This window comes from Acromyrmex echinatior, chromosome 3 (assembly GCF_024713525.1).
Source record: "Acromyrmex echinatior isolate Ae372 chromosome 3, ASM2471352v2, whole genome shotgun sequence".
Classification (NCBI taxonomy): domain Eukaryota; kingdom Metazoa; phylum Arthropoda; class Insecta; order Hymenoptera; family Formicidae; genus Acromyrmex; species Acromyrmex echinatior.
In genome coordinates, this window is record NC_141854.1 from 17391235 (window position 1) to 17419113 (window position 27879).

At 34.5% G+C, this 27879-nt stretch overlaps 5 protein-coding genes across 7 annotated transcripts; 2 read left to right on the plus strand and 3 right to left on the minus strand.

The window, feature by feature from the left end:
* Positions 1-43: 43 nt before the first annotated feature.
* LOC105150247 (hypothetical protein) lies at positions 44-17881 on the minus strand. The gene is made up of 6 exons (XM_011063193.2): positions 17866-17881; positions 1975-2178; positions 1409-1882; positions 974-1312; positions 615-894; positions 44-523 (listed from the first exon to the last, which is right to left on the minus strand). The coding sequence occupies exons 2-6, from the start codon at positions 2155-2157 to the stop codon at positions 270-272; spliced, it is 1530 nt and encodes a 509-aa protein (XP_011061495.2). The 5' UTR covers positions 2158-2178; positions 17866-17881; the 3' UTR covers positions 44-269.
* Positions 2671-8317, minus strand: Pdi (protein disulfide isomerase). Its single transcript, XM_011063181.2, has 8 exons — positions 7901-8317; positions 5228-5559; positions 4921-5058; positions 4571-4801; positions 4104-4475; positions 3879-4007; positions 3705-3791; positions 2671-3557 (listed from the first exon to the last, which is right to left on the minus strand). Exons 1-8 carry the CDS (start codon positions 8049-8051, stop codon positions 3507-3509), a joined length of 1491 nt encoding a protein of 496 aa, XP_011061483.1. The 5' UTR covers positions 8052-8317; the 3' UTR covers positions 2671-3506.
* Positions 7471-12226, plus strand: LOC105150234 (methyltransferase-like protein 22). Its single transcript, XM_011063168.2, is given in 8 exon segments — positions 7471-7777; positions 8977-9328; positions 9330-9365; positions 10647-10719; positions 10792-10923; positions 10987-11172; positions 11239-11406; positions 11486-12226. Coding segments are annotated over 7 exon segments (966 nt in total). The 5' UTR covers positions 7471-7777; positions 8977-9256; the 3' UTR covers positions 11785-12226.
* Su(z)12 (Polycomb protein Su(z)12) lies at positions 12208-20409 on the minus strand. 2 transcript variants are annotated; one of them, XM_011063151.2, is made up of 10 exons: positions 19575-20409; positions 17866-17912; positions 17261-17444; positions 17094-17185; positions 16798-16990; positions 16375-16740; positions 15960-16276; positions 15123-15174; positions 14921-15056; positions 12208-14838 (listed from the first exon to the last, which is right to left on the minus strand). In XM_011063151.2, exons 1-10 carry the CDS (start codon positions 19672-19674, stop codon positions 14184-14186), a joined length of 2142 nt encoding a protein of 713 aa, XP_011061453.1. In that variant the 5' UTR covers positions 19675-20409; the 3' UTR covers positions 12208-14183. The 2 variants fall into 2 exon arrangements, with proteins under 2 accessions (XP_011061453.1, XP_011061445.1); XM_011063143.2 differs by having other exon boundaries at positions 14921-15174.
* Upf3 (UPF3 regulator of nonsense mediated mRNA decay) lies at positions 19311-27367 on the plus strand. 2 transcript variants are annotated; one of them, XM_087403906.1, is made up of 8 exons: positions 19311-19519; positions 21766-22098; positions 22925-23339; positions 23818-23969; positions 25289-25937; positions 26059-26085; positions 26229-26449; positions 26866-27367. In XM_087403906.1, the coding sequence occupies exons 2-8, from the start codon at positions 21961-21963 to the stop codon at positions 27079-27081; spliced, it is 1818 nt and encodes a 605-aa protein (XP_087260032.1). In that variant the 5' UTR covers positions 19311-19519; positions 21766-21960; the 3' UTR covers positions 27082-27367. The 2 variants fall into 2 exon arrangements, with proteins under 2 accessions (XP_087260032.1, XP_011061431.1); XM_011063129.2 differs by lacking the exon at positions 26059-26085 and having other exon boundaries at positions 19313-19519.
* Positions 27368-27879: the final 512 nt, after the last annotated feature.

Below are 27879 nucleotides of genomic sequence, written 5' to 3' on the forward strand. Positions count from 1 at the left end.
ATGTAAGGAAATACACAATTCTAAGATAGTTTCGCTTTTACAATTTTAGTGTTGAATATCAAAATTTTATTTTCCACACATATTAAGAAATATTTAATGGCACAAAACGTTTCGATTGTTATTAACATAATAATGTCATAAAAGTCATAACAAAAAATACATTTGTGTATAGTTCCAGTCTATGATTTCACGAAAAGTGGATAGTCAATTAGGCAGTACACACACAGTGTGGTTACTATAGTAACAGAGAATATATCATGTTGTAAGACTTAATTATCGGTCTTTACTAAAACCGGTACTTCGGGATTTAAACCTTGGTAGAGAATGAACAACGTTTTATATGCTTGTGCGTACTCTGCGCTTGCAGGCTTGATATTAAATTTAACGGTGGGTATCACGTCGCGTAAAACAATTTCGATTAATGTATTCAGATACGTAGTGCGCTGTAACTTTTGTATTGCTTTGTACAGCGATAATAATTGCTTCTTGTTACAGTATCTTATATTGTGGGCTTTAGAAAAATCTATAACAAAATTTAGAAATTGAGATCAGCGTGATTAGATTAATTATATTAAAATTTAAAATTGTGATTAATATACAAAGTGTGAATTTACTTTTAAAGTGCTCCATACAGGAAATATTCCAAATACCGTTCGACATCCATCCTCTTGTCAAAGAAAGATTATATGGGTCTTTTGTAATCGGTTTTACAATGTTCTTAATATCATATTGCTTAAAAGAGACTCCTACTGCTTCAGTGGAAGCAATTTTCATGTCATTGGACTGGCTCGAATCTAAATCTTCAGTAAGAATGCTACTAAATACAGTTATTGATTTTGCTGCCTTATTAAACAAGTGAGGCTCTTCTAACAAATGATCTTGCATGGTTATATTCTGCAACAATTATAAATAATATAAGGCATCGATCTTGTATAATTTCAACGCTCTTCCTCTTTCCACTTATATTACTTACCATCGCTTCGAATTCTTTTAGAAAAGTGTTAACTGATTTCTGAAATCTATCCTCATTAATATCATTCGAGCTATCTTCAGTTTTTAAAAACGCATAATAAGTTCTCAATACTTTAACAATTTCATGCGGCACATTAAAGTATCGGAATGCTTCCACTACATCTATCGCTATAATTTGTTCTTGAATAGACTGATGTCCTTCATTTCCATGCAATAGACAATTATTCTTAATATTCCCGGGAGAAGAAATTGACGCCCTCTCGGTAGATTGTCGTGTCATTTTATGTATCAAATCTCTTAATTCAGCAGCTGATGTTTCAGGCGTTAGAGACTTTCTTGACTGAAATAAAAATGCGCAATAAAAAATTACATAAAAAATTTTTCAATATTCTATCTATTATATCTGATAATGTACGACTGTATCATTACTGCATACATTTTGCGGAATATCATCAGAATCATCGCCAATTTGTAGTTTATTTGCTGAACTTATCTTCTTAATGTTTAATTTATTTTCCAGTATAAAATTCTTCCCTTTCTGTAACTTTCCTGATCCAACTTTTGCAGATGACGCCTTTGATGACGCCGTTTCAATTACGTTACTTTGCTTTGTACCGGCGATAGATTTTTTCGTCACGACAGAAGTTACTTTATCGTTTTGAAGTGCACTTGATCTTTTACAATGGGGGCTTTTAGCGGTATTTGTTTTTTGCGTTGTAATATTGCTTTTCGAGATTTTCTTGCGATCGCTAGTCGACGCAGAATTGGATAGGTAAATATTTTCAACTGTATTTTTTCTTAAAGGTTTTTTTTTCGATGTTACGTTAAGCTTCAATTTTTCCCGCAATTCTTGCGCAAGAACGATCGTTCTGCTTATCCCAGCGGCGATCTCCTCAGCTTCGTTTTCATTCTATTAATTAATAATAAATAAAACAAATTCATGTCAACCTATAAGCAGAACATATATTAAAAGTAAAAATATATAAATTAAATCGCGATTACTTTTTTACAAGTACAAATGTTTTCGTTGATTCGTTTTTCAACGACGGTTTTCATCTGCCACGGTTTTAAAACGAATGCTGCTTCGTCACAATCTTTTCTTAATATTTCCTTCACTTCTTCTGTGATTAACAAAGTGTTATGCAACAGTTCGTACAAATTTGACAAATTCAACGTACAGTCCATTACTCCCGAATGTCTGCGATCCTAGTAAAAGAAATATAAATAAAATGTTATCATAGAAAAATGATGAGAAATGAATAAGATAAAAAGAAATGCCACTCAAAGCGTTAATCATTAACAAATAATATAATCATTGCCTAAGGCAACAAGATAACGATAAATACCTGTTTATGTGAAATGTAATGGTTATGAAACCATCCATCATTTTTTTCACTTATGTAAACACATTAAAATTGATTACCGGATACAAGTTGAACACGCGAACTTGAGAAGTCATACGTATAGAAAAAATGTTAAAAATTATATTTATATATACAATGTATTGTATACAGCATACATTTATATATATATATAGAAATGGTAATAAAAAATAGACATAAACCAGAATAGAATATATATAATCTTCATATATTAAGAATAATATGCATATATATATATATATATATATATATATATATATATTATATATAAAATGTATATATGTATATATATATATATATATATATATATATGTAATTTACTTTTTTCTTTTTTTCACAATATGTGCCTCATCGCTAATTTCCTAGAGTTTCAGTCAATTGAAACTAGGAGAACATTGAAACGGCTGCCTACCCTAACTAATATATCTAAAACCATCACTCTTCATGATAGTTTTAAATGCTATAAATTGGAAATGTGTTTATAAATCGCTAGCTCTCATAGAGCACTCGAAGATTCGTTTCAGTTTGCGCGCCGCAACGAGTAACGAATCATGTAGACATCTGTCGATAAAATAAGTCTTTATAAAAATAAAGAGTGACTTCAAGATGTTTTTAGATTAATAATTTATCTTCTCGTCCCACGTTCCACACTATGGAATAATAAAAGCGCGAAACTATGATAACGTCACAGTTTTCAGAGGGCAGAAAGTCATGTAAAGTCAACATGCATAACACAAATGGCGTAACCATATAAAGATACGAATAATATTTATGTTATTATTGCGCACATTAAACACCTCAAATATATTGTAAATTCTTATAAATCTTTGTTTGCATAATTTGTATTTTACTATCAAGATAAAGTAATTCTACACATTACGGAAGTACGCCATTTGAGCTGATATTAGTTGTGACGATAACCCTGTGAAAAACAGTGAACTAAATTCTTAATTACAAATTGTACATTGCGATTTACCTAAACTTAATTCCTAAAGTAACAAATGTGTGAGGATGAACCGTCAATATTTTATCTTTATAAGAAATGAAATATTTCTGTAAAGCGGAAAATTGTAGAGTTCATTGACTGGATGCAGAAAATACAACAGACGAGTCAATGTTGATTTTACTTCTTATAATAATGATTATGTGCGTTTACAGCTCGTCCTTCCTTGGCACATCATCGTCTTCATCTTCTTCCTGAGCCTGTGATGAAATAAATAATAAAGAATAATTGTAATATAAGATTATGCCTCATAAAATTCTAAAAGATATTCTCAGCATAATTTATTATATTTTAGCAAAAAATTTTTGTACTAGTCCTTTTCAATTAAAAATAATTCCTTGACATACCTCTTCTGCAGCTTCGCCATACGCGCCACCGCTTTCGATAAATTTGGAAAGACCTTCAAGTGTCCTCTCTCCGTTATATTCCACAGCCTACAACAAAATGAGTTATCAAAATAAATACATTTCCAGCGTACTGTAAATATAAAGTTGAGGGATGGATGTACGAAAGGTTCGTACCTCATTCGTCTCTTTCTTATAGAGTGTCAGCGTAGGGAAGTTCAGAACCTTTATATCCTCCAACTCGTTAGCAGTGGCATCCATTTTTGCGATGACCAATTTATCGTTGTCCTTGTATTTTTCGCCAAGCTAAAATTAACATATTCGTCGATTAACAAAATTACTTGATTATTAACAAAATTACTTGTATTATCTGTATTTGTTACAATTAAAATTCCAACGTACTTGGTCATAAATAGGCGCTAATTGCTGACAATGACCACACCAAGGAGCGTAGAATTCAACAAAAACATCCTTTTCCTTGTCAAAGGCAATCTCGTGGAAGTTTGTGCCGACGAGAACCTTAACCGGGTTCTTGTCCCAGTCCTCCGGCAAGTCTTGGGTAAGCAGATGTCGTTTCAATTTACCCTCTACGAAAGCAGTGACAAATTCCAGGACATTCTCGGTGGTTATCTCTGGTTTATCAGGCTTGTACTTAGCCATGTCCTGTTCAAGCTTGATAAGCCGCATAGCGGGCACATCATCTTTTTTCAAGCCAAAGAACTCCAGAATTCGTTCGTGATCGGTTTCATCACAATTGATTGTTACAAACAAAACCTATGCATAGATATTTTGAAGTATTATATCGATTTGAAGTATTATATCATTTTTTAAAATGATATAGTGAGATGAGTGATGTATAACTTTCATACCTCGCTACGGTATTTCTTCGCTGGCTCTTGAATTCCTTCGATATATTTTTCAAAGTGACCGGCTTCTTTACTGAGGAAAAGCAACAAGTGGCTCTTAATATCTCCACTGAAGATCTTCTGCGCCGTATCCTGGTTGAATTCGACAATCAGAGGTAACGAAAATACGGAGATGAAGTTCTGTACAGCTGTAGTTGTATACTCTCCATCAAAGACGGCTTTACCTTCATCGAACTACAAAAAATACAGATTAATCAGATTTGAGATTACGATTTCAAACAATAGAAATTTATTTGATTCGTGATTGCTTTAATATTGATATTATACAGTTGTATAGACTGATATAGATGTACCTTCTTAAATAGCACGATCTTTCCATCTTCAATTCCGTATTCGCTAAATACTTCGTCGGCGCTTGTAATACCAAACACATGATCATCTACTATGCTACCAACTTCTAAGAATACCTTGGCGACATCACTTGTAACGTCCTAATAAAGTCGTTATATATGTATAAACAGGTAAGCTGTTGCAACAGATTACTCCTAATTATTACAATAATTTATAAAAAACGAAAGATATTCAGTATTAGTAGATAAAAAATAGAAAATTATTATTGGCGTGAGAAAAGGGTTGCAAAAAGAAAGATTGCAATTGTACCTTAAAGAATCCAACAATGGCGACTTTGTGTGCCTCAATAAATGCTTTAGCTTCGTCAACCGTGGTCAAATCTTTAGCAGGAGGACCAGTCTTCTTGAGCAGCCAGTTCACAATTTCGTCAGCCTGACGGCCACCAGTGTAGTCGATCTGGATTCCTTTACGGTAAAACTTGAGAGTGGGATATCCTCTCACTAAGTGTTTCTCAGTGAGTGCTGATTCGACTGTCGCATCTATTTTGCCCAATTTGATTGGTGAGTTAGTTTCCTCTAATTTCTTTGCCGCCTTAGCATACTCGGGTGCCAATGCTTTGCAGTGTCCACACCACGGAGCATCTACGACCAAGAAATATACATATTACATATGTATATAAATAGGTAAGCTATTGTAATTATTTTTTAGTATTCCTAATTATTATAATAAAGTCATTATACGCTAATAATAGTTTAAAATGTAAACTATTAGTAGATAAAAGTAGAAAATTATTGTCATGATACAAGAAATGTAAGAAAGAATGATTGTAATTATACCTTAGCCTAAAAAATCCAACAATGGTGATATCGTGTACCTCGATAAATATACCTCAGCTAAATTATATATTATTTAGATAATTATATATAAATAATTACCTAAACGTTTAACACAAATCTAATTAGCCTCGTATGTTAGACAAAACATCAAATACTTACTACAAATTTTGTCGACAAAAAGACATCAAATTTAATAAATTTTATTATATTTTTTGAAACTGGCAACAAATATACAATAAAATTCGTTGACAAAATATAACTATAAATTGAAGGTAAAATCATGTAAAGCTTATTGACAATCTGATAAATTATCAGTGATACCAAATTAAAAAACCAAAATTAACCAAAGTTTTGCTATTTATGTTGATAATTTGTTCTCAAGTTATATCAGTAAGTTTTGTCAGCAAAACTTAATATGGATATAGTTATAATTTGTTGAATATATTGATCAAATTTAAAGCAGCAAATTACAAATACTTTGACTGAGAATAAGTGAAGAAGGCCATACTCAATCAAAATCTTGGTGCCTATTAATACTTTTGCGTGAATCTTACAAATATTAATGTGGTTTATTACAACTTGGAAGTACTTGTTGGCATATAAGATATATATATATATATATATATATATATATATATAATCATCCAATTGCAATTTCTATTTCAATATTACAAAATTTAATTTTTCAAATTTATATTTTCTCACGATTGATAAGTTAAATCTAAAAATTCTGTGGCTTTATATCGGAGAGTAAGATATATTAAGATTCATAGATTTTGAAGGAATCAAAACTGTTCAGTTCTAAAAAATAAAATATATAAAAAAAAAGGAAAATATCAAAGAATCATCTAATGCTACTTTATTTCAAAAATTTAAATCGTATTCTCGAAATATTCTAAACATCTGCTCGTTAACATCGAATTATTGGGATACCATATGGTCGTTTAAGTTTTGAAGTCGGCAAAGTAGTAGATAGCGATCTAAAATTGATAACAGCGTATTGAACTTCGATTCCGATAAAAGAAAGCGATTAATTCTTTCCGTATTAATGCGTCGAATTTGTATCATTTATGAATGCTGCGTCCGCATAAATATATAATATGTCCGTTACATCCGTCATTGTCCTCGTCATCAACACCATTATCATAACGTGACGTTACACTCGGTCTCATAACCGTCAGACGATTTGCAAGACGCATACAATCGTGCATAACGGTAAAAAAAAAGCCAAGAAGTGAGAACCATCTTTACAGCTACACTTCCTGCACTCAAGCTCTCGACGAACGCGTGGAATGACAGAGAGAGGTGGTACAGAAAGATCAACGGAGAGAAAAATATTAGAAACAGGCTGCGAGGGGGCGACCGAAGGACGCTGGACGCGATGAATAAATATCGATAAATAAATATAGACGACCGTCTCGAAGACGCACGTCGTCCAAATATGGATCTTCTCGGGGCTTTTGCAATTTTTTTTCTCTTTGTGACCGATTTCCACAGATTTCCTCATCAAACGCCGAGAAAAGAAGGGGGGAGGGGAGAAAGAGATCGCAAAAAGAAACTAACGTAATTTTCGGAATTCCAAAAAAGATTAGAAGAAGAAGACGGAGTATTTCAGCCGAAGGACGATCATCGCTGAAAAGTCGCATGTCGCTAACCGGTCCCCCATCACCATCCTCGAAAATGCTCGAGTGATGACGTGTACGGGGTTCGCATCTGGCAGAACCGGCGAACCTGCGAGCGAGTACGGCAAATCGCACGGTAGATGTATCTCAATAATCCTGATGTGGATTCGTCTTCCTCGACGTTCCCATCAACTTTGACTCTTCCAGCTTCCTTCACTCTCCAGTGCTCTTCAATCATCTCCGGTCGCGAGTACAGAAAGTGCAGGTGCGAGGGTGTAGCTCCTCCGCGGAAAAGCAACAGATACAAGGCGTACGAACTCGATGAGCGTACGCAAATTCGCGATTCGCACTCGGAACGCGCTAGTTCGAGATCGGACTACATTCAGAGGAACTTCACCCGGGTATTATCTTATCTTTCTTCACCGAATGTTAAACAAGGAAAATGATACCCGAGTGCATCCGGTACAAATTAAGTTCTGAACATAACCGAAGAGCGCACCGGGAGACGTACATATCATACTCACAGAACTCTAGAAGCACGTAATCGTTGTCCTGGATGACGCTGTCGAAGTTGTCCTTGGTAACCACGAGGACTCCATCCTCGACTTCGACCTTGGCGAGGGAGGTCGCAACCAGGCAGAATGCCGTCAAACAGAATACACCTACGGGTTTCATGACGATCCAAATGCCTCACTTTCTTTTCTTTTGTCTGTCTTTCTCTCTTTCCTTCGCGTTTCTTGCGCGTCGAAGCGCGACTTGCCTCGCTGAGACGAAGACGTCGTCGGGAACGAGGACGAAAGAAACCGGGAAGACACCACCGTCCGCGAGGAGAGCGCGCGATGAATGAGCGAGCGCGACGCTGCGTCGGCGAGTTGGTTGGAGGCTGAAGTTCTCGAGTCTCGTCTCGCGTTGGCTCCGCGGCCTCATACGCGTGGCATCGTCCTCATCGTGGGGATCGCTGATTGGCTGCCTCCCCCGGCATCCGCGGCCACCCGCGCGTCATCACTCCGACCTGACTCCGACTCCGATCGCGACGGGCATTACCCACTGCCGCGCCGGTCGCGAGATTTCAGTCCCAATTATCCTCGGCTTAATTTAATTAATTGTATACCTTGAAACGAGATAAAAATGACAAAAGCGAACAAATTCATTAAATGTTGATCAATAAAATTATAAATATTCCAATAAATTCACTCACTTTTGTAATTTATTATATTTTATTTCGTTTCGAGATGTATAATTAACCTCCCGACGGACAATATGGATGATATAAACGATAAGCTCGCAAATCGACATAAGTAATCGTTGACAGATTAAAATAGCAACGAATCGTGTTTTTTTTTTTTGCGAGAACCGTGATTTGACCTCAGTTGAAATCGGCTGCGGTTATCGCCACGAATTACCGTTCGACGATTAGCTCGAAAGTACAATATAATATTCCAGACAGATACAATCGAATAGGACGAAGATCAGTTCGATTTTTATATTTTCTTTATTTATTTTTGTATTGATTAATATTCAGATATACTGTTTGAGCAATTTGTATATTCAACAAATGGATAATGATTTTAAAAAGCTCCAGTACGTAATGTTTTTGCAGCTTTATCGACGGCGCTTGGCTGTCAAAATCACATGGCGTCGCAATGGCGCCGCATAGTAAAACGATATTGGCGACTTAACGATTTAACAATGTTGGATGATGCAGTCGACATCAGGAGAGACGAATGGGCTAGATTTTAAAGTCCGCAAGATCTATAGACATCATAAAGGCAAATAGATTAAGTTCAAATGACTCCGATCTCGATTTGATCGAATTAAAAGGTCATAACCACAACATCTGTTGACGTTCGTGCAATCGCACGCTTGAAGTAAATGGCAAAATGACAGGCACAGCTGACGAGAATGCCACGAGGAAGGCGAAGATTGAGATCACATCGTCGAGGAAACGACGCGCGACGCAACGATTGTCCACTCAAAACGCGTTCCAAGGTGTAACAATTAAGCCTCTTTTAATAGATTCATAAAGCGATTGATAATATAGTATTTTTCTTTTTATATTTATGATTCTCTTTGTGATTCGTAAGAATATACGTTGAGATTCATTGCGTTTTCTTTAAATGGAAGTGATTGATCTGAAAATAATTATCTAGTTTTTCTGGATAGACAATCGTCTGAGATGTTTTTACATCCCAAAAGTTATTATTAATTATATAATACATATCAATCATTCTACAAATTATTAGTATAGATTTAGTCCAAATCCATAAAATTTTTGCATTTAAAGAGATATATATTTTGGCGAAGAGAAAATAAAAATTATAAAAAGTTGCAGAAAGTTCAAGTAACACTAGCACTTGAGATTATTATGTGTATAGATTTATTCAATATTTTCTAAAAAAATGAAAATATAGATTCTCGATCAGCAAAGAAAAATTACTATAGATGTAAAAAATATGAAAAATATTATAGATGAGCTTTATTTTCTTGCTATTGAAGTACAAAAAATGGTGGTTATTCCTTATAAGTTATAATGCAATAAAATATAATCTTTTTGAAACAAAACCTAAACAATAGATATGGTAATAAAGGCATGAGCGCATGAAAATTGATAAAAATTTTATTTTCATATAAATATTTATTGTTATCAATACATTTTATTGTCACTATAAAATGCGTATCTTTTGCGTATGTCTTTAAACAATAAAACTCTACAATCAGAAAATCATTGTAAATTGAGCAAAACAAAATTTTTTTAAACAATGTAATTTAACTTTGAATATTGAACATAGATTACTCAATACAGTAATAATACAGAGCAACGTGATAGTATAAGATTATGGATTATATAATTGTCGTGTTAAGACACAAATTCCCGAAATAAATGCAGTCACGAGGCTATAATATTGGTCAGTCACGACGCGCTTCATTATCGTGTCGTGAGCGTCGCAGCACGAAGTCGATTCCTGATTCATTTACGCGCGTTAATCCACGACTCGAGAGATATAATGCTTCACTGAATTTTTTTATTATTAATATATTTATATTGCAAACGAATTAGTACGTTATGAGTGAAATATAATGAGCTATTATACCATCTACTCTGTACATATAATAATATTTATTAAATATTGATAAATTAATAATGAAACTGTATGATGGCCTATATAAATAACCCGTAATACGTAATTAATAATTACGTAATATCTATTGATCATCAATTTAAAAAGAAATAAAAAAAAGTTGATTAACGTTGATCTTTTTTTTGCTAAGACGACGATGCATAAAGTAACATCAGAAATATACACAGAAAATGATCAAATCTCTGAGGAGCTTGACAATGGCAGTAAGTTATATATGTTTAACAAATAATTGGATGATAAAAATAATGCTTAATGCACGTCCTAATTGGTTTCAGATGCGGTAACTGAATTCACTTTTAAATGCCCATCTTACATGATTGAGGCAGCATCCACAGCCGAGCCTTTAAATTATGACAGTGACGATGATCTAGATGTAGATAGAGACAAAGAAGGAGTAATTCTAATAGGTACAGAATCAATTATCGTGTATTCTCGTGTGTATAAACATATTCAGTAAATTGTATTTACAGAGCATAGTGTATCTACAGAGCTCAATTTAGTCGGTTTACAAGTGTGGAGAGCCGCTTTCTTGTTAGCCGACTACATTCTATCGCATCAGGATTTGTTTAGAAATCAAATAATTCTAGAATTAGGATCTGGGGTTGGTCTGACCAGTATCGTAGCGAGTTACTTAGCTAAAGAAGTAATTTGCACCGGTAATGAAAATACTAGTTGAAACCCGTCTGTTGAAAATTTTAAATCTATTTGTCCAAATATTCCAGATATCAACGCAGGTGATATATTAAATCTAATTGAACGAAATTTTCTGAGGAATTATACGTACGTTAGATCGGGTTTTCATATCGAGGAAGTGAATTTTTTAAACTTAGAATGGCCGAAAAAGTTGGAGGAGAAATTGCAAAGCGCAAATATTGTATTGGCTGCGGACGGTAAACTTAATAATTGTACATTTTAACAATGTAAAATAGATATATAAGAAATGTGATTACTTCTTTTTTTGATTTATAGTGATATACGATGACAAAATCACGGATGGATTTGTCCGCACGTTGACGAAACTTCTATATACGAAAAAGAAAAAGATAATTTACATCGCTCTCGAGAAAAGATATGTTTTCACTGTCGCCGATTTGGATACCATTGCTCCGATGTACGAAGAATTTTTACGTTGTGTCGAAAAGTACAAAATGAATTGGTCTGTAGATTACATTAATATAGATTTCCCGCGCTACTTCAAATATGATAGAGTCAAACATTTGGTTTTAATGAAGATACAGAACAATACAAGATCTGTTGCACATACATAACGAATAGTTTTTTCAATTAGATACGCAAATAATATATTACGATAACACATAATATGTTATCGTAATTATCATAAAGTATGACAATATTCTAAAGAGAAAGAGAGCTTGCCACATTAAGAACAAGATCTCTAGACATATTTAACAAAATATAGTATCACAATTAATGTAAGTTGTAAAAAATAATTATATATTTAAAACAAGATTGTTTAATGAACATGTACGTTTGTCAATACATAATACGAAACAAACGGTAAAAATTTAGCACAATTTTTGAACATGATTTAATTTAAGCTAAGAAATTTCGAAATCATTCTTTTAATCCTTAGATCATTTTACATAACGAATAAGAAACGATAATCTAAGGATTAATAAAAGGAAAAAACATAGATATTCGGAGTGTGTGATAAAAATGACTATATAATATACATTTCTCACGTCCACATATTTATTTCGTCATTTAATTCCCTATTTACAACCTACCATGGATAATATTATTGGACAGTGAATTGGAAGTCGCTCGAAGAGAACGATAATTCCGTTGAACTTAAATGCTCCGGCGGCATGTCCTAAGATTAAAAAATTTCATTAGACTACCTACAATATAAAGAAGACAATATGTATATAGGAATGTAAGCGCTTCTTCGAACGACCACGGCAGTAGAAGTTGTATATGTTACACGCAAAGTCATAACATTTCTAATATGATATACTAGAGGTCTGAATCGCTCGCGAAAAAACGACGATCACTAAAGAATGAGTTGAATGATTAATCTCATTAATTATAATCGAACTGAGATGATTTCATGAAATTTAGGAATAACGATGAATAATTATTATTATTTCTTAAGTATCGTCGACCGTCGCTGTGCGAATTCAGGCCTGCGCTTGGTTTGGTAAAAGGCACTTTCACTCTACCGATCCGTCTCGATGTAGAAAATGTAAAGTATAATTTACAGCCTCACAGATTTTTTTTATACTTTTTTTATGTACGTGTATGTCTGTGTGCATATATATTATGTATTATATACATAATTATTATATATACATATATGTATATATAATTGTTATATACAATTATGTAATTCTTTATAATTATTATATACATAATACTTAAAATATATAATTATATATATATATGTATATATATGCACACGCTTGAAATCTCAGAAATAGTCACACCATTTATACCGTAGCATTTTTTCATCATTCAGCATATTTCCGAAAATGATTAAATTCAGGGCGATAAAAAGTTCATAAATTTCAGCTACGAGATCAATTCGCTTGTAAAGTATGCATTTCGCTATATAAAAGAATAATTTATCAGATATAGAAAGATGTTCCATGATGGCGAGTTACCTCGCAAGCAGAATGTAGAACTAGAAATTCTTTTTCATGCTTTACTCATCCAAAGTCATCTTTAGAAATTAAATTTCAAAACTTGATATCATTTATTCTTTTCTTTTCAATTATAATGCAAAATTACGCGTGACAAAATTGTTAATTCTGGAATAGCTGCTTCTGGATCACTATGAATTTTATAAATCAGTTATGCAGATATACCAGAACTTATCGGAAATATTATGTAAGATAAAAGCTTTAAAAAAGGTGAAATAATTAATAAAAACGCCACTGACTAGAAAAAAAAAGAAATGAAGAATAAGTATGATAAAATTAGCATGTTTGTATCGTGTTTTATTGTTCGCGATCGGTATCATCGACACAGAGGCGAGCAGAATAAATCGTTCATCTGATATCCTCTTTATCTATTTATCTCTCTTCTCAATTTGTAATAATTATTCGCATAATTTTTAAATTAAATCTCAAAAATCGATCTAACAGCTAAAACAATAATTATCCGGTTTATTTAAATGTCAATTGCATAATCTATATTACTTGCAACAAATACTGTACAAAAAAAGAAGATGCAATTTGCATTAAAAACGCGCGAAATCGATCTTACTACTATTGATAAGTAGCTAGTGGAAGCTACCTCCGTTCGAGGACGGTTTCTGGCTAGCGGATGCGGCGATGCGGCTATTGTTGTTTGTCGCCAGTATCACGTCCAGGACCAATTTTCGCTGGTGGTATTCGATAGTACTAGCATTCTTGCCGGCTTGTATCGAATATCCGGCACAGCAGGAACGCTGCTGCTTCTTGTCACTTGCACTACAGTTTGTACTTTTGCCGATAGATCGTTCGACCGCCTGCTCGATGGCGTGCTTGTACTTTCTAATTGGACACACCGTTGGGCACAATCTTGCTTACGATGCTCCGCGTCGGAGAGAATTGGACCCCAAAGAATGATAGAAGGGCGGGATGCACGCACCGACAACGGAATTCTGCATCGAACTATTGTGAATGACAGTCTTACTCCTCGACAATGATAACGAATTCAGTGCTTACGTACTGACGTTGTGCATATTGTTATGCATTGTATTCTTGACGTTTTGCGAGTTGGGCGAGCCCAACGGCATGGAGGCGGTTGTCGTTTTTCGCCTGGCGTTCGACGAAGTGCTCGAGGAACTGTCATTGCCGAAGTTGAGCTTAACACCACTCGTTACACCGGCAGCTTTGGACCCGTCATGTACCAATTGTGTATGTGCACTCGTAGCCTTCCAATGCTCCACTTGAGCCTCGTGTGATTTTTGCAGCACCTTACGTACGTCTCCGTCTTCACCGCCCTCCTTCATAATTTCTTGCAACTTCTGTATGGTCTGATATAATATCACCGGACTGATTAGCCCAAAATCAAACAGACTGCACATGTGCAATACGAAGTTGCGATAGAGGTTCTTCATGAGCAACTCCTTCCCCTTATTCTCTAAGAACATTTGGCAAGCTAGTGGTATCTGGCAGTCTCCCACATATCCATGCTTCATCACATGCAGGTTCCACATCTTCATTAACTCTTTCTCGCCCTCGTTCACATCCGTAAAGTCATCGATCATCATCATTGTCTTTGTTTGCAGCCACTTAGGATCATTCTCACCCTCGGAATCGATATCCATCTCTTTGGGATATATAGGCAGGCAGGTCACAGTATGATGATACAGTCTAAAGGAACATGTCCAGTTTATAATGTCCAATGTAAAAGATTATTTATACCATAACTATTGTGACTACTCATGATGCTTACCTATTGTGGCCGGTGATATAAGGCCTTTGACTTTCGAACTCATTCTCGTCAAGTTCCAAAAACTCGGACAGACTTGGTTTCGTTCTCTTCGGACGGCACACCAGAATATTCGTCACGCTCGTACGTCTGGTTGGTCCTGTCCTTGAAAAAGGTATACTAGACGGTTGTGAAATTAATTCATGAGGACTACCTGCATACGAACCATCATAGCATTCGTTTATTGCTACATCAATTCGGGCACCTTGTGGAATTGGCTGGAAGAAAAAACATTTACACTCAATTACTGGCACAGCATGGAGGAGTCTCTTTATTTTAACTGATCAAATCAATTGCTTGTTTCTTTCCAAACGCATGGTTACCATATATATTAGTGACATCAATGCATCAATGGAAAGTATTGTAGTTGCAAAATCCTTCAGGGATATTAATATTATTTATATCTATCCATTAGATTTCCTTTAAAAAACATAAAATCTAAATATATATAGATACATAAAAATTTTGTGGATTGCTTAAAAGTTGCAACTCTATATTGCCTAAGAAGTATCTAGAAATATTTATTAAAATATCTGATAAAGTAGCATTAAAAATGACAATTTCCTGGAAATATATGTACTTTCCATTGATGTCGATATATATCTCCCTTACTTCAAAAGTGACATAATTAAAAAAACATAATTTTCAAATTATCATGAATGAGTTAACATTGCTTGTAAACTAATTTAACATAAAAAAAATTATCAAAATTGTCGCAATTAAAAAAGAAAATTAAAGAATTATAAAACAAAAATGATAAAAATGACATCTGATCATGTTAAAAATATACTGTTTTTTTACTGCGCGCGGGATTATTATTATTTGATTTAATCAATTATTTTCTACCAAGCCGAAAAATATTTTCTCTCCATTTTTTAAAATTTAGTCTTTTAAATTGAATTATTCTTGAAATAAAAGAGTGTAAAAGAAATATATAAACTGTGTGCGTAAATGTACAAATTATACTACATATATTATAAATATTGTAAAAATGCGTATTTACCACGTATGTGAATGTGAATCGTGAATGACACAATTTCAAGTGCTTTAGAAGCGAGTACAATTTGCCGCAATCCAACGAGCACCAGGGGCAGTGTAGGTCTTCGCAGGCCTCCGTTTGCTGTCGGCTGTTATTGTTGTACAAAAATTGATAGACTATCTGCTGAGTTCCGTTAGCATTAGTGTCCACCTTCTCGTTGGAGATGCTCATTCTCGACGAGGGCGTTAGCGGACTAGGCGTTGGCAGTGTCGCGTTATTATTATTATTATTATTTGTGCTATTGTTATTGTGATTTACGGAAGAGGAACGTTCAAAACCAGCTGAAAAGATAACGTTAAACATTTAAAGCGATGTTTTTGTGTGATTCAGTGCATATATTGCAGTAGTTTCGTTCGCAAAATAACTATAGGGAACTGACCGTTGGCCGACCGATTCTCTTTATTGTCACCGCTCGGTATTTGAGGTATCGGCATCGGTCTATCCACCAGACCGTTGCTCGGTTCCGTCGTCCAACTGAGCCGAAACTTTAACGTCGGTCCTTGCCTAAACATGTCGAACGGTTCGCAGTCTTTGATGTCAGCCACAGTTTCCCAAGAGCTGTGTTTCTTGGGACTGGACCTAACATTGGTCTGTACTTCCTGCAAACCTAACTCATACTCGCCGTCCGTCAACAGGCATCGATTGTGTTTATCGTACACGGTAAGCTCCGAACCATATTGTTTCACTTCTTCGCCATTGACCTTTATCATACCCGTTGACGATTTACGACGCTTTTGAGCTGGTTCTGCAAGACATGGCTTGTAATATTCTGCGAGTTAATTGCGCTGACTCTCACCCTTACCTTCTAAATCACAGTTAGTTATAAGGCAGCCATTGTTAGACATGCAGTAAACCCTGAGCAAAAGCATATAAGTCTTTGCTATGTGACCATTATTTAAGCAGAAAGATTCATTGGGTATGGAAATTGTGGATGCCTTCGGTGGAGGTTGACTCTCGGAAGGATTGATTGGGACCTCGCTTGTACCGACTGAAACCTAAACAAATGCCATATCTTAATCGAGAGCTGATCCGACAGAAAACTTAACTAGATCAGTATTTTGAACCATAAATTTTAAATCTGATAGATACCAAACTTACTTGCATGACAGGTGAGCTAACATCTTTTCTTTTCTTGTGGCAAATTTTCAACAACAATGTTTCCACTTTAACAGGATCCTGCGATATTTCAGCTACAAACATCACAATCTTAAATCAGAGCTTTTCAGATACATACAAGAGAAACAGGTTGTACAATCGAGACTTACCTTTTTTGTCATAAAATCCTAAAAACGTAAGAGTCATGTATCCGCGAACACCGAGATTCTGTTCATGCTTCTTTTTCGCTATTAATTTATCCAGAATCGTATCGACCTTAAATCCTCGTCGTGACTTGTGACTTCTGGACATACGTTGCCGCATATACGTTAAGTTTCGATATAGAAATATTGGCTAAAAAGAAACGTTAAATTTTAATGTACATCTATTGTCCAAGGAAAATTGATAGTTTATGCTCCTTAAATAATTTAAATTTTTATAATATAACTTAAATTTAAATTTTATACCTACCATGCTACACTAATTTTACATACAGAAATTTTGAAAAGCGTATAAAAGTATAAATTACGATTGAGGCAATATAACAATCCAAAGAAACATTTATTAACTTACCTTTATGAAATGCTTCATATCGTTACGGTTATTTACATTCGTATATATCGTTATGTTTTTTTAGAAACTTTTGATACACCATATTTATAAAATTATACACATGTATAACAAAAAAACGGACAAAATATAATTAACGCTTTGAGGGCAACGCAAATTAAAATTATAAGCAAACTGAGGATGAAAAAAAAAATTATTTACTCACTGAAATTTGATTTCTTGTGCGGAGGAACCGGTAAATCTGTGTTGGTTCTGAAAAAATGAAATATAAAAGTTACATATTGTAAAGTTAAATTAATGATACGTTAAATCAATATTAATTAACCGATAAGTTAAAATAAGTTATATAATATATAAAGTATCCAATACAATCCAGTAAATTTATTTATTATTATGATGGAAAACATTCTCTAAATAAATAATTTTTTCTCTTTGTAATTTTTTTTCAATAATTTTTACACTAATGTGCACTATTTTTATATATGTTTAAAAATAGCTTCTATAATATAAACGAGTTAAATATGTTATTTACAATTAACTTTTTAAACTTATTATACATTGGATAAAATATTAAAATAACTCAAATAACAAATAAAAAGGAAACATGTTATTTAATTAATAACTATGATTAAAATATAAATCATAAAGAATAAATAAAATTATATAATAATTTACTCATATATATAAAATAATATCTATTTTCTTAATTTTTCAAAAATTAATCTTGTAACTTAACAGTTTTACATTTTTGCTTTTGTTAGAAATGAAATCTTATTCATGACCATGTGTTAATACGGAATGGATTCCCTAGATGGCCTTAAAAGCGAATTGCTTTCTCGCGTTTAAAATACATCTCGTAGGATTTAAAAGCAATTCCGACCAAGGAAGAAAACGATCCTTCTCTTAGGTATCAAAATGGGATGTGATGAATGGGTTTACTCAAATTTGTTTGAGACGCCTGCATCCTACTTGTTGTTACGACTCAAGCAGGTAAAACCTCTCTGATCCCATTTTCTTTTCATTTTCATGAAGTTGACAATTTCCGAACTCGAAAATTTCTCATAAAAAACAGAAACATTTAGCCGTATGCATTTTATGTGAAAGAATTCAGACTTCGTGAAATTGTGTTTCTCTTGTGATTGAACCTAGTCATGCTGATTTTGGGTTCTTCAATTGGATACTCGGATTCATTGAAAGATTTTTTATATTAATTTCTTAAATCCCCGATAAGGTTATTTACTGGTTCAACTAAACAATTAAATCATGATATCGTGACCTAAACAAGTTAGAAATCCGAAAGAAAAATTAAAAGGAACAAAAAAATTACAATAAGATATTTAATTCGTATCGAGCAGCCTGAATTAGTCTGATTCTCCTTAAATCACTATATCGCATAATAAAAAGAGTAGTTATCATTTTCTTTTCCTCACGTACATTTTCCGCGGGCATTTAGCCTGTATGTCCAAGGATGTCTTCCTCCGGAATACTTCGGAAGAAGGAATCTCGACGTCGGGAATCGCTCGGTCTGTTTCGCAATAGCTAAGTTCGGGTACAGATGACAGGTGTCCGCGCGTTTTGGAAGCGGTGGAGGACGCGGAAACGAAGAGAGCGAAACGACGCTCGCCACGGTGCGGCGGGCGCTCCAGTTGACTCGCGGTGGATAGGGTTAGGTCCGGTCGCGACAGCGGCGACGGCGACAGCGGCAACAAGATAACGGCGGCGGAGGGGAAGGAGGGCGTCGCGCGCCCTCCGCGGCAGGGGTCGTTCGAGGAGGTATCGGTGTGGGGGTGACCGGCAGAAGAAGTCGAAGACCTTTTATCGCGACGGAGCGACGCACGCCACCGATAGGCGGCAAAGAGGTAAGGGGCCCACACGGGGCGAAAGACCGCGATATGTGTTTTTTTTTTCACTTACTTTCGAAGGCCTGCAGAAAGAGCTCGTGGTCAGCCTGGATCTGGTCCATACGAGGTCCCTTCTGCCCATCGAGATCCTTTTCCCGCTTCTTCGGCGGCATTTTCGCGCGGTCCTCCGTGCACGACAAGCTTCCCCCCGCGGTAACTCCAACTTCTCTCTCGTGGTCGCGCGAAAGTTGCGACGCGACAACGACAACACCCGCCCCGCGCGAAAACTACGGCGCTCCGGCGGCCTCCACGGCGACTGATGCGTCCTCTCGCGGCGCGCCATGTCAACGTAACATCGTGAACAATCGTGAAGTTGGTGGCGTTGAGATGGACGGACTATTGCACGGTACTCGAGAAAACTCGTACAACTTTGTGACCTGGCGGAATTGCGAATCATATCGACGACAACGCATTGCTTTTTTTTTCTCTTTTGCACTTGCTGCACTTGAGTCTAAAGGTATATCCACACAACTTGTATAGCTGCATAAATGTATGCATAAGGAAAATTATATCCAACCGCATTTCTCTTATAAAAACGCACATAAAATATGATTGGATAATTTTCTTTACGCATATATTTATGCGGCTACGCAAGTTATGTGAATATACTCATAAGGTACAGCTATAATGTCCACAATAGAAGAAATAAGGAATTAAGAATAAAAAATAAAGATTTCAACCTATTAGAAATCAGATATGTCGGAATACATCGTCGATAGGTTTATTCTTTATTCCTAATTCTTTATTCCTTCTATTGTGCCATAAGATACAATATATCCAAGGCCACTTTCATCAAGCTTCAATTAACTTAACAGGTCTAGTAACTTTGCACTTCCAACTGAAGCTGATGTCGGAGAAAAAAATGAGAAAAGAGAGAAGTTATAAATATAAATTTGTAATACTTAACTTATGTAGCAAGGTTTCTCTCTATTTGTTAATAACCTATTTTTGTGTTCAATATAATATGTAAAATTACAATTCATTATAATTAGTGAAATCTGTTTAACTCTTTAGTTCACATTTTTTCTTTGACATCAGCTTCAGTTGGAATCCTGCAAAGTTACTAGACCCGTTAAGTTGGAAACTTAGTGAAAGTGGCCCTTAACGATGTATGCAATTGGAGCTTTCCCCTATAATTTTCGTTATTACGTAAGACTTAAACACAATAGGCACAGGCAATAGGCACAAGGAACAGGGAATAACGAGCTGTCCAATTAGAGTTCTAAGATATTGGGTCATCTAAAAAGTATCCGCGGTTTTTGTCACTAGATGTGTGTTGATGGTCATATATCTAGTAACAAAGTACCGCGGATACTTTTTAGATGACCCAATATAATATCGAACTTACATACCAGAGCTCTGATTGGACAGCTCGTTATTCTCTGTGCCTATGTCTATTGCCTATTCTTATTGTGTTTAAGCCTTTATTGCACCGTGTGCATTCTATTGGGTCATCTAAAAAGTATCTGCGGTTTTTTGTTACTAGATGTGTGTTGATGGTCATATATCTAGTGACAAAGTATCCGCGGTTTTTTGTCACTAGATGTGTGTTGATGGTCATATATCTAGTGACAAAGTACCGCGGATACCTTTTAGATGACCCAATATAAGAGAAGCGACATCGGCATCGCGATTTCTGATTGGTGATATTCCTACCTAATTAAAGCAGCCATATTGTGCCCGCAGTGGAGAGCTGTCATATTTCCTTTTCCAGCTGTAAAAAGGAAACATATGATAACTATAGTATACGTTACGTATATTATAGTATTTATTTTCAAGAAGCCCAATTCATATTTCTTTCTCTTCTTTTCTTCTGGGGGCTTATTACGATTCTTGAAACGAGGTGAAAGTGATCGAATTTACTAGAATATTTATAACTTCATTGGTTAACACCTAGTGAGTTTGTTCATTTTTGTAATTTTCACTTTGTCTAAAGAAGGTGCCATTTAATGACACAAGTCGACACAAGTCGTTTTATTCTTGTTGATATTCAGAGAGTGACAAAGATAGAACGACACTTGTATCAACTTGTGTCATCAAATGGAAAGCACCCCGTCATAAGCCCCCTGGAGAGAAAAGAAAGAAAGATGAACTAGTATAAAAGTTCAGCCAAAAAGAACAGGCCTTAGAACTCTAGTGTGCAAGTTCAGACAGTGCAGAAATAAAGAACAAACTTAATGCTGTCAGTCTTTTCTTTTATGCAGGAACGACCAAAATCAGCCAGATCAGCCAAGATGTCTACGTTCGTGTTAATCGCGTAAAACAGAAAGGACCCTTTCGTTTGATTTTCGAGAGGGCAAAATTGTACGATTATATATTTCGGACCGGTACGAATTGTACGGCAAACGGAAGTTTCTTGAATCTTGGAAAGTGATCGCAAACGTGTACTGTGAGTCAGAATGACCGAGGAAGCGCAACAATCCGAGAGTACTGCACAGAACGATAGCTGTTCCGTGCAGAACGATACGCAAATCAATTCGTCGGATGTTGGAAAAGCCAAAGATAACAAAAAAGAAAAATGTCGTCCTATAACGAAGGTTTGTCTGAATCAACATAACAGATACGAACTTTTTTACTTCACAACAGGCAATCTTTTATTGGCTTCTCCAATAGATATTTTGAAACGTTGGTTATGCTAAATAATAACAGGGGAATAGAACCGGCTGGATTTTATTGATTTAAACAAAATCTTGTGGATATGTAGAGCGATTTCAGATTTAAGCAAAAATTACTGTATATGTATTTAATAAGCATTCTTCAAACCTACCTGAAGCATTCTTCAGATCTAACTTTTTTAAGATCTCCATAATCTAATTCTTTAATTAACACATATACCTATGAATGTTGGCAAGCGGAGCAGAGGGGAAGGAAGGGGCACTTGTAAAAGGCCTTCCTAAATTTTAGCAAGTACAAACAAATTATGAAAATTATTTTTACAATGAAACAAGCTTATTGTTCCATTCAACATTATTTAAAATTTTGCTGAAGATCTTTGAAGGCTAGCTAATATAAGTATTTTAATAAATTTTATGTAAAAATATAAATTTTTGTTCACTCTGAATAAAATTCTGGATACATCCATGCCAGCCTTTAACGATCTTCAGCAAAATTTTTATAAATAATATTGAATGGAACAATAAGCTTAACATTTCATTGTAAAAATGATTTTCATAATTTGTTTCTACTTGCTAAAATTTAAGAAGGATACATCTTAGGTTTCCACTTCTCAGTTTTGGTTGAAAACTCCAGTTTTTTTTTAAATAAAAAACAATTGAAATTTTCTCTAATTTTAAAACGTGTAATATATTGTTATTTTATATACATATAGTAATTATTATGTGTCATATTGTTGACTGGAATTAGGTGGTGATCAGAAGACTACCTCCATCAATGACTCAGGATCAATTCTTAGAGCAAGTCTCTCCACTGCCAGTACACGATTACTTGTACTTTGTGAAGGCAGACATGTCCCTTGGCCAGTTCTCATTTTCTCGTGCTTATATTAATTTCGTGGAGCAACAAGACATCTTCATGTTTCGGGAAAAGTTTGACAACTATGTCTTCTTAGATTCTAAAGGAGTAGAATATCCTGCAGTAGTAGAATTTGCGCCTTTTCAAAGATTACCAAAGAAACGGATGGGCAAAAAAAAGGATGTCAAATGCGGTACCATCGAAAGTGATTCGTATTATATAAGCTTCTTAGAGAATTTAAAGAATCAAGAAATTGATTCGAGTGTAGCCCAATCAAAAACCGAATATTCTTATCAACCACCAGATAGTGAGTATTTTTTGTTTTATGTATATTTCTTATTCAAGGCATATATTAAATATAAGGCATAAATAGACCAAAACACAAACAAATAGGGTATATATTTAAAAAATTTATTTTAACACGAACATTGAGTTGAAACAAGACGTTTTTGACTTACAACTGTTATTTCTATATTTATATTTAATTTAAACTCTTAAGTCTTACTAGTACAAATTCGCATCAGCAAAAATTTGTTTTGATTATTTTTATTTAATTGTATTATTAAGTAAATCAAAACATTTTTGTTAATTCGATAATAAAATACAATACTTTGTGTGTGTTAAAATAATTTATTTTTAACATGCACTCTATTCGCTCATTTTGTACTTATTTATATTTCTTATATTGTTTTGCAAATATGAGTCATTATTTCTTGTGTAGATATATATATATATTATATATGCATATAAATAAGTGTTTTAAAATTATAATGATTATATTATAGATACAGTGAAGAAAATTACTACAACTCCATTGCTCGAGTACTTGAAACTTCGTAAGCAGGAGAAACAACGTCTTAGGGATGAGAAGCGTGAGGAGAGACGACGCAGAGATATAGAAAGACGGAGAACCAAAGATGATCCTGTTATCTCTAAGGTAGAATAATCGAATTGATACATCAAATGGCAACAAATACAGTATGGAATAATATAATAATTATTTTGCTTGTAATTATTATCCATTTGGTCAAGACAGTTTTATATTGTACTTTTCATTCTTTACTGTATTTGCTGATGCCATACATTTTCATCTGCAGCATGTATATAATGCGGAAGACGAACAATCACCCAACTCTCCCACACCTCATCGCACAAATGTCAAATTTGAAGACGCGTTTTTTCAATGCTTTTTCGAAAACGCAAGTACATATAAATATGGAGAAGAAATTTTCCTCAATAGATTTCTATACAAACGAGCGCAAGAAAAACTGTATAAGACTCATGAAAGATTTTACGAGCACATTAGAAAGACAAAACCAATTAGAAGCATGTTTGAAGTCAAGAAACAATATTTAACTGGCAGTAATCAAGTTAATCGCAAAACTTATTTATATTTCTACAAAGGCGATCATGTAAGAAAAAGTTCTTCGTTGGCGATAGAAAAAATTCGTTATATTTTTTTCTCCGTTTAAATTATTTTTATAATACCTTAGAATATATATGAGATTCTTTTCATTTACGCTAGTAGCCGCGATTTTCTTCCTGATCTTGACCTACGAAAAAGCTGTGGTAACAATATTTACGCCGAAAGAATCGTATATTACTTCAAAGTGGCGTGTAAAAAGAATGGACTCAGGATTTAACTTTGTGAATTGATCTACTGCTGTATCGTGAGAACATGCAGAAAAATCGATGCTGACATTTGACGAGCTGGTTTGGTGATGGTTCTCGAGAAAGGAATGTTTATTGTATATTTGTCACAATTAACTTTATATTTATGATTTTTTCGAAACTTTATGTAATTTCATACATTGTCAATTTATAATTCTTTCTGTACCTAATTTTTGAAAAGAATTTTTTTAAAAACGTATTATTTATGTATTTGATAATTGTGCTCTACATTTCGTTGTAAGACGAACCCGCAAAAACTATAATGAAGAAATGTGACATGCAAACCGATAAAAAATGTGTAAAAGGCAGTAAGTGTATCAAAAATGATCGAATCAGATTAATATGCAGCTTAATTTTCGGGTAAATGCTGACTATCCTTTCTTTGTTACTTGAGTTTTGGAATAGCAAGTCGTTTAGTGAACATTGACACAAAAATCAGATTGAAATGATTTGAATGAAATAAAATTCTTTAAAACAATGTTAGGAAGTTAAAAAATTTTAATTTCTTAACATCGGATCAAAATGCTTACATTAAAATAACAGCATAGAGTAATAGTATAGACATATAGTTTTTAATATTTGCAGGTTTTAAGAAATCCAGACTTAGATAAAGAATTGAGCAAAGATGATAAAGAGAATAAAGAAGAAAGAGATAAACTCTCACCAAAGGAATTGAAAAATAAAAACAAAAGAGACGAGAAAATAAGGGAGAAATCAACGCGAGATCGAGAAATTAAACCTATCATTAAGGGATATAGAGACCGAGTTGACGATAGAAATAAGGAAAGAGAAATCAAGCAACGGCGATACGATGAGAAAAAGTCATATGGTAGACGCGACGAAAGAGAAGATAGAAGAATCGAGCTTCGAGACGACAGGAGATATGAGATGAAGGAAGACTTTAGGGAGTCCAGAGACAGAAAGGTGGAGGAAAGACGCGGAAAAAGTTACGAGAAAATGAGACAAGAGAAGAAAAAGTTAGCCGAAACGAAAAAACAAATTGCCGATGCAAATGGAGATGATACAACTTCAAAGAAAGCGAAGGAAGAATATGATACTGTATCAGAGAAGGAAAATGGAAATAGCAAAGAATCTATATATAATGGAGATGATTTAAGACACATTAAAGACAACGAATGTGAGCAACGTAATACTGCCGACGATAGGATAACGATGGACACATTACAAAATTGCCAGGACAGTGTGGAAGAAGGAAACGATTCGGTCAATGCAGGTGAAAAAAATTTATTCGTATAGTTATCATAGAAGAGAATTCACTTCTTCCCTCATTTTTCTTAGCATTATTGATTCCAACACCTTCAGGAACTTAATAACGTCTTTTTATACAAAGCTAGATAGGAGCTACTCTCGTCATAAAATAGGTATATATTTTGATGAATATCTATCTAATTAGCAACACAACAGAGTCGATTTTATATATCCATTTAATAAACGAGGGAAAATATCTGTGCAGGAATATTTTTGTGACAAATTCATCAATGATATAACATACATATTTGCACAGATGTCAATGATGAAGACGATTCTGAAGATAAGGAATCGAAAGTTGTAAAGAGGCGTAATTCCCTCGAAAGTGGCGGCGAAGGCGGTGCAGGTGATGGCAACTGTTTACGACGTCACAAATCACTAGACGGGGGAGACCAAAGTAATCTCCAGAAGAATGATAACGAGGAGAAAGAGAAGGATAAGAAAGATCCACGAATGGAACGAAGAATACGAAATAAGGTAAATACTCCTTGTTCGGTGGCACTATTTTCTGTACTGAACCTTTATTCTTAATATGAAAGTCTTTTAATTTCCTCATTAATTTTATTATAATTGCAATTTTTATTTTCTCAAACATGGAATGTATCCCATATTCTTTTTTTCATTATTTCTTCAATAATTCTCTTAAATCCTTGTATCTCTATATTTTTTTTCCTATGATAGATGATTTATGAAACAATTACTTTCCAGATAGCAAGCTGACGTTACTTGTTATTTTGATGTTAAAGTGACAGTTAATGTCAAAATAATATATAATATCAACTTGCTTTCTGGATAGAGTGCTTACTTATAAAATTAATACATGTGTATATTTCTTTCACGTATATTATATTTATTTGAAAGAAAATTTTTATTGACTATTCATTTGATTGTAGGATCGCCCGGCAATGGAGATTTATAGACCCGGCATGGGCAAATTTAGCAAGCAACGGCTAGAACGTGAGAAATCCAATGACGAACGGGCGTCTCTGTCGCAAAGTCCCACACCAAATCCTAGTGCCTCCTCTGCAACTGGCAAGCCTGGAAAAGTTACTGCCACGGAAGTACGCTCGATGACATTCAAACGCAGCGTCACTCGCGACGCAGCGTAAAGGATTCTCATTTTCAGGTCTTATCACTTGGACGTACTTCACCGACAGATTTACGGATGACACTTTGACTTCCGCGCGCAGCAGATTTAAATGCCTATAATTTTCCTCGTCGTGCTGTATAAAACATATCGCGATCTTTGCTGTGTGTTAAAATGTTAATTCTAAATGTGTATACTAGATAAACATTTCACACAGTCTGATTATATCATACGTTTCGCAGATTTCTTTTTTTTAGATGTAATTTTATAACTGTAATATTAAAGAATTAATAAATAAGTGTAATGTACTTTTCGTAATAATTATATTTTAGCGGAGTCATATACCCGGAAATTTTCGCGAATAAGGAAATTTTCTGTAATATGAATAGGTTCTAACCATCAAAATGAGTTTACAGGTGAGTTGCACAATCCGTTGACCCGAAAGCCTTTATTTTTTAATGTTTATGCAAAATTTTGGTTTTTTCCTGTCTTCAGTTCCTTTTTGTTTATATATCAACTTGTATAAGTCGGATCGAGATAAAAAAAAGGGAATTGTTCATAAAGAGAATTCCCCTACAAAACTACGTAGAATCATGGCGTAATAAGGAAATCAAACTCGAGGTCTGAAAGTGGGCTCGAAATACGTAATAGGAAAAATCATAGAAAATTCGGCAGATGTGATTTTAGCCATCACGCCTTGCGGGAAAAGTTAGAAGTATGATTGGTCACGTGGTCAGGTCACGCGTATCTACTATATATTGAGTCATCTAAAAAGTATCCACGGTTTTTTGTCACTAGATGGTGTTGACTATTGGATACT

What these genes read in the sequence shown, in the direction of transcription:
- Upf3 (XM_087403906.1), top strand. Translation starts at nt 21,961, where the DNA reads ATGACCGAGGAAGCGCAACAATCCGAGAGTACTGCACAGAACGATAGC. An exon ending in TTCTTATCAACCACCAGATA is followed by an intron (nt 23,340 to 23,817) that starts GTGAGTATTTTT and finishes ATTATATTATAG; the next exon opens with ATACAGTGAAGAAAATTACT. An exon ending in AACGAAGAATACGAAATAAG is followed by an intron (nt 26,450 to 26,865) that starts GTAAATACTCCT and finishes ATTTGATTGTAG; the next exon opens with GATCGCCCGGCAATGGAGAT.
- LOC105150247 (XM_011063193.2), bottom strand. Translation starts at nt 2,157, where the DNA reads ATGGACTGTACGTTGAATTTGTCAAATTTGTACGAACTGTTGCATAAC. An exon ending in CTGATGATATTCCGCAAAAT is followed by an intron (nt 1,313 to 1,408) that starts GTATGCAGTAAT and finishes TTTTTATTTCAG; the next exon opens with TCAAGAAAGTCTCTAACGCC. An exon ending in TAAAAGAATTCGAAGCGATG is followed by an intron (nt 895 to 973) that starts GTAAGTAATATA and finishes TAATTGTTGCAG; the next exon opens with AATATAACCATGCAAGATCA.
- Pdi (XM_011063181.2), bottom strand. Translation starts at nt 8,051, where the DNA reads ATGAAACCCGTAGGTGTATTCTGTTTGACGGCATTCTGCCTGGTTGCG. An exon ending in TAGCGCCTATTTATGACCAA is followed by an intron (nt 4,008 to 4,103) that starts GTACGTTGGAAT and finishes TGTTAATTTTAG; the next exon opens with CTTGGCGAAAAATACAAGGA. An exon ending in ATAAGAAAGAGACGAATGAG is followed by an intron (nt 3,792 to 3,878) that starts GTACGAACCTTT and finishes ATTTTGTTGTAG; the next exon opens with GCTGTGGAATATAACGGAGA.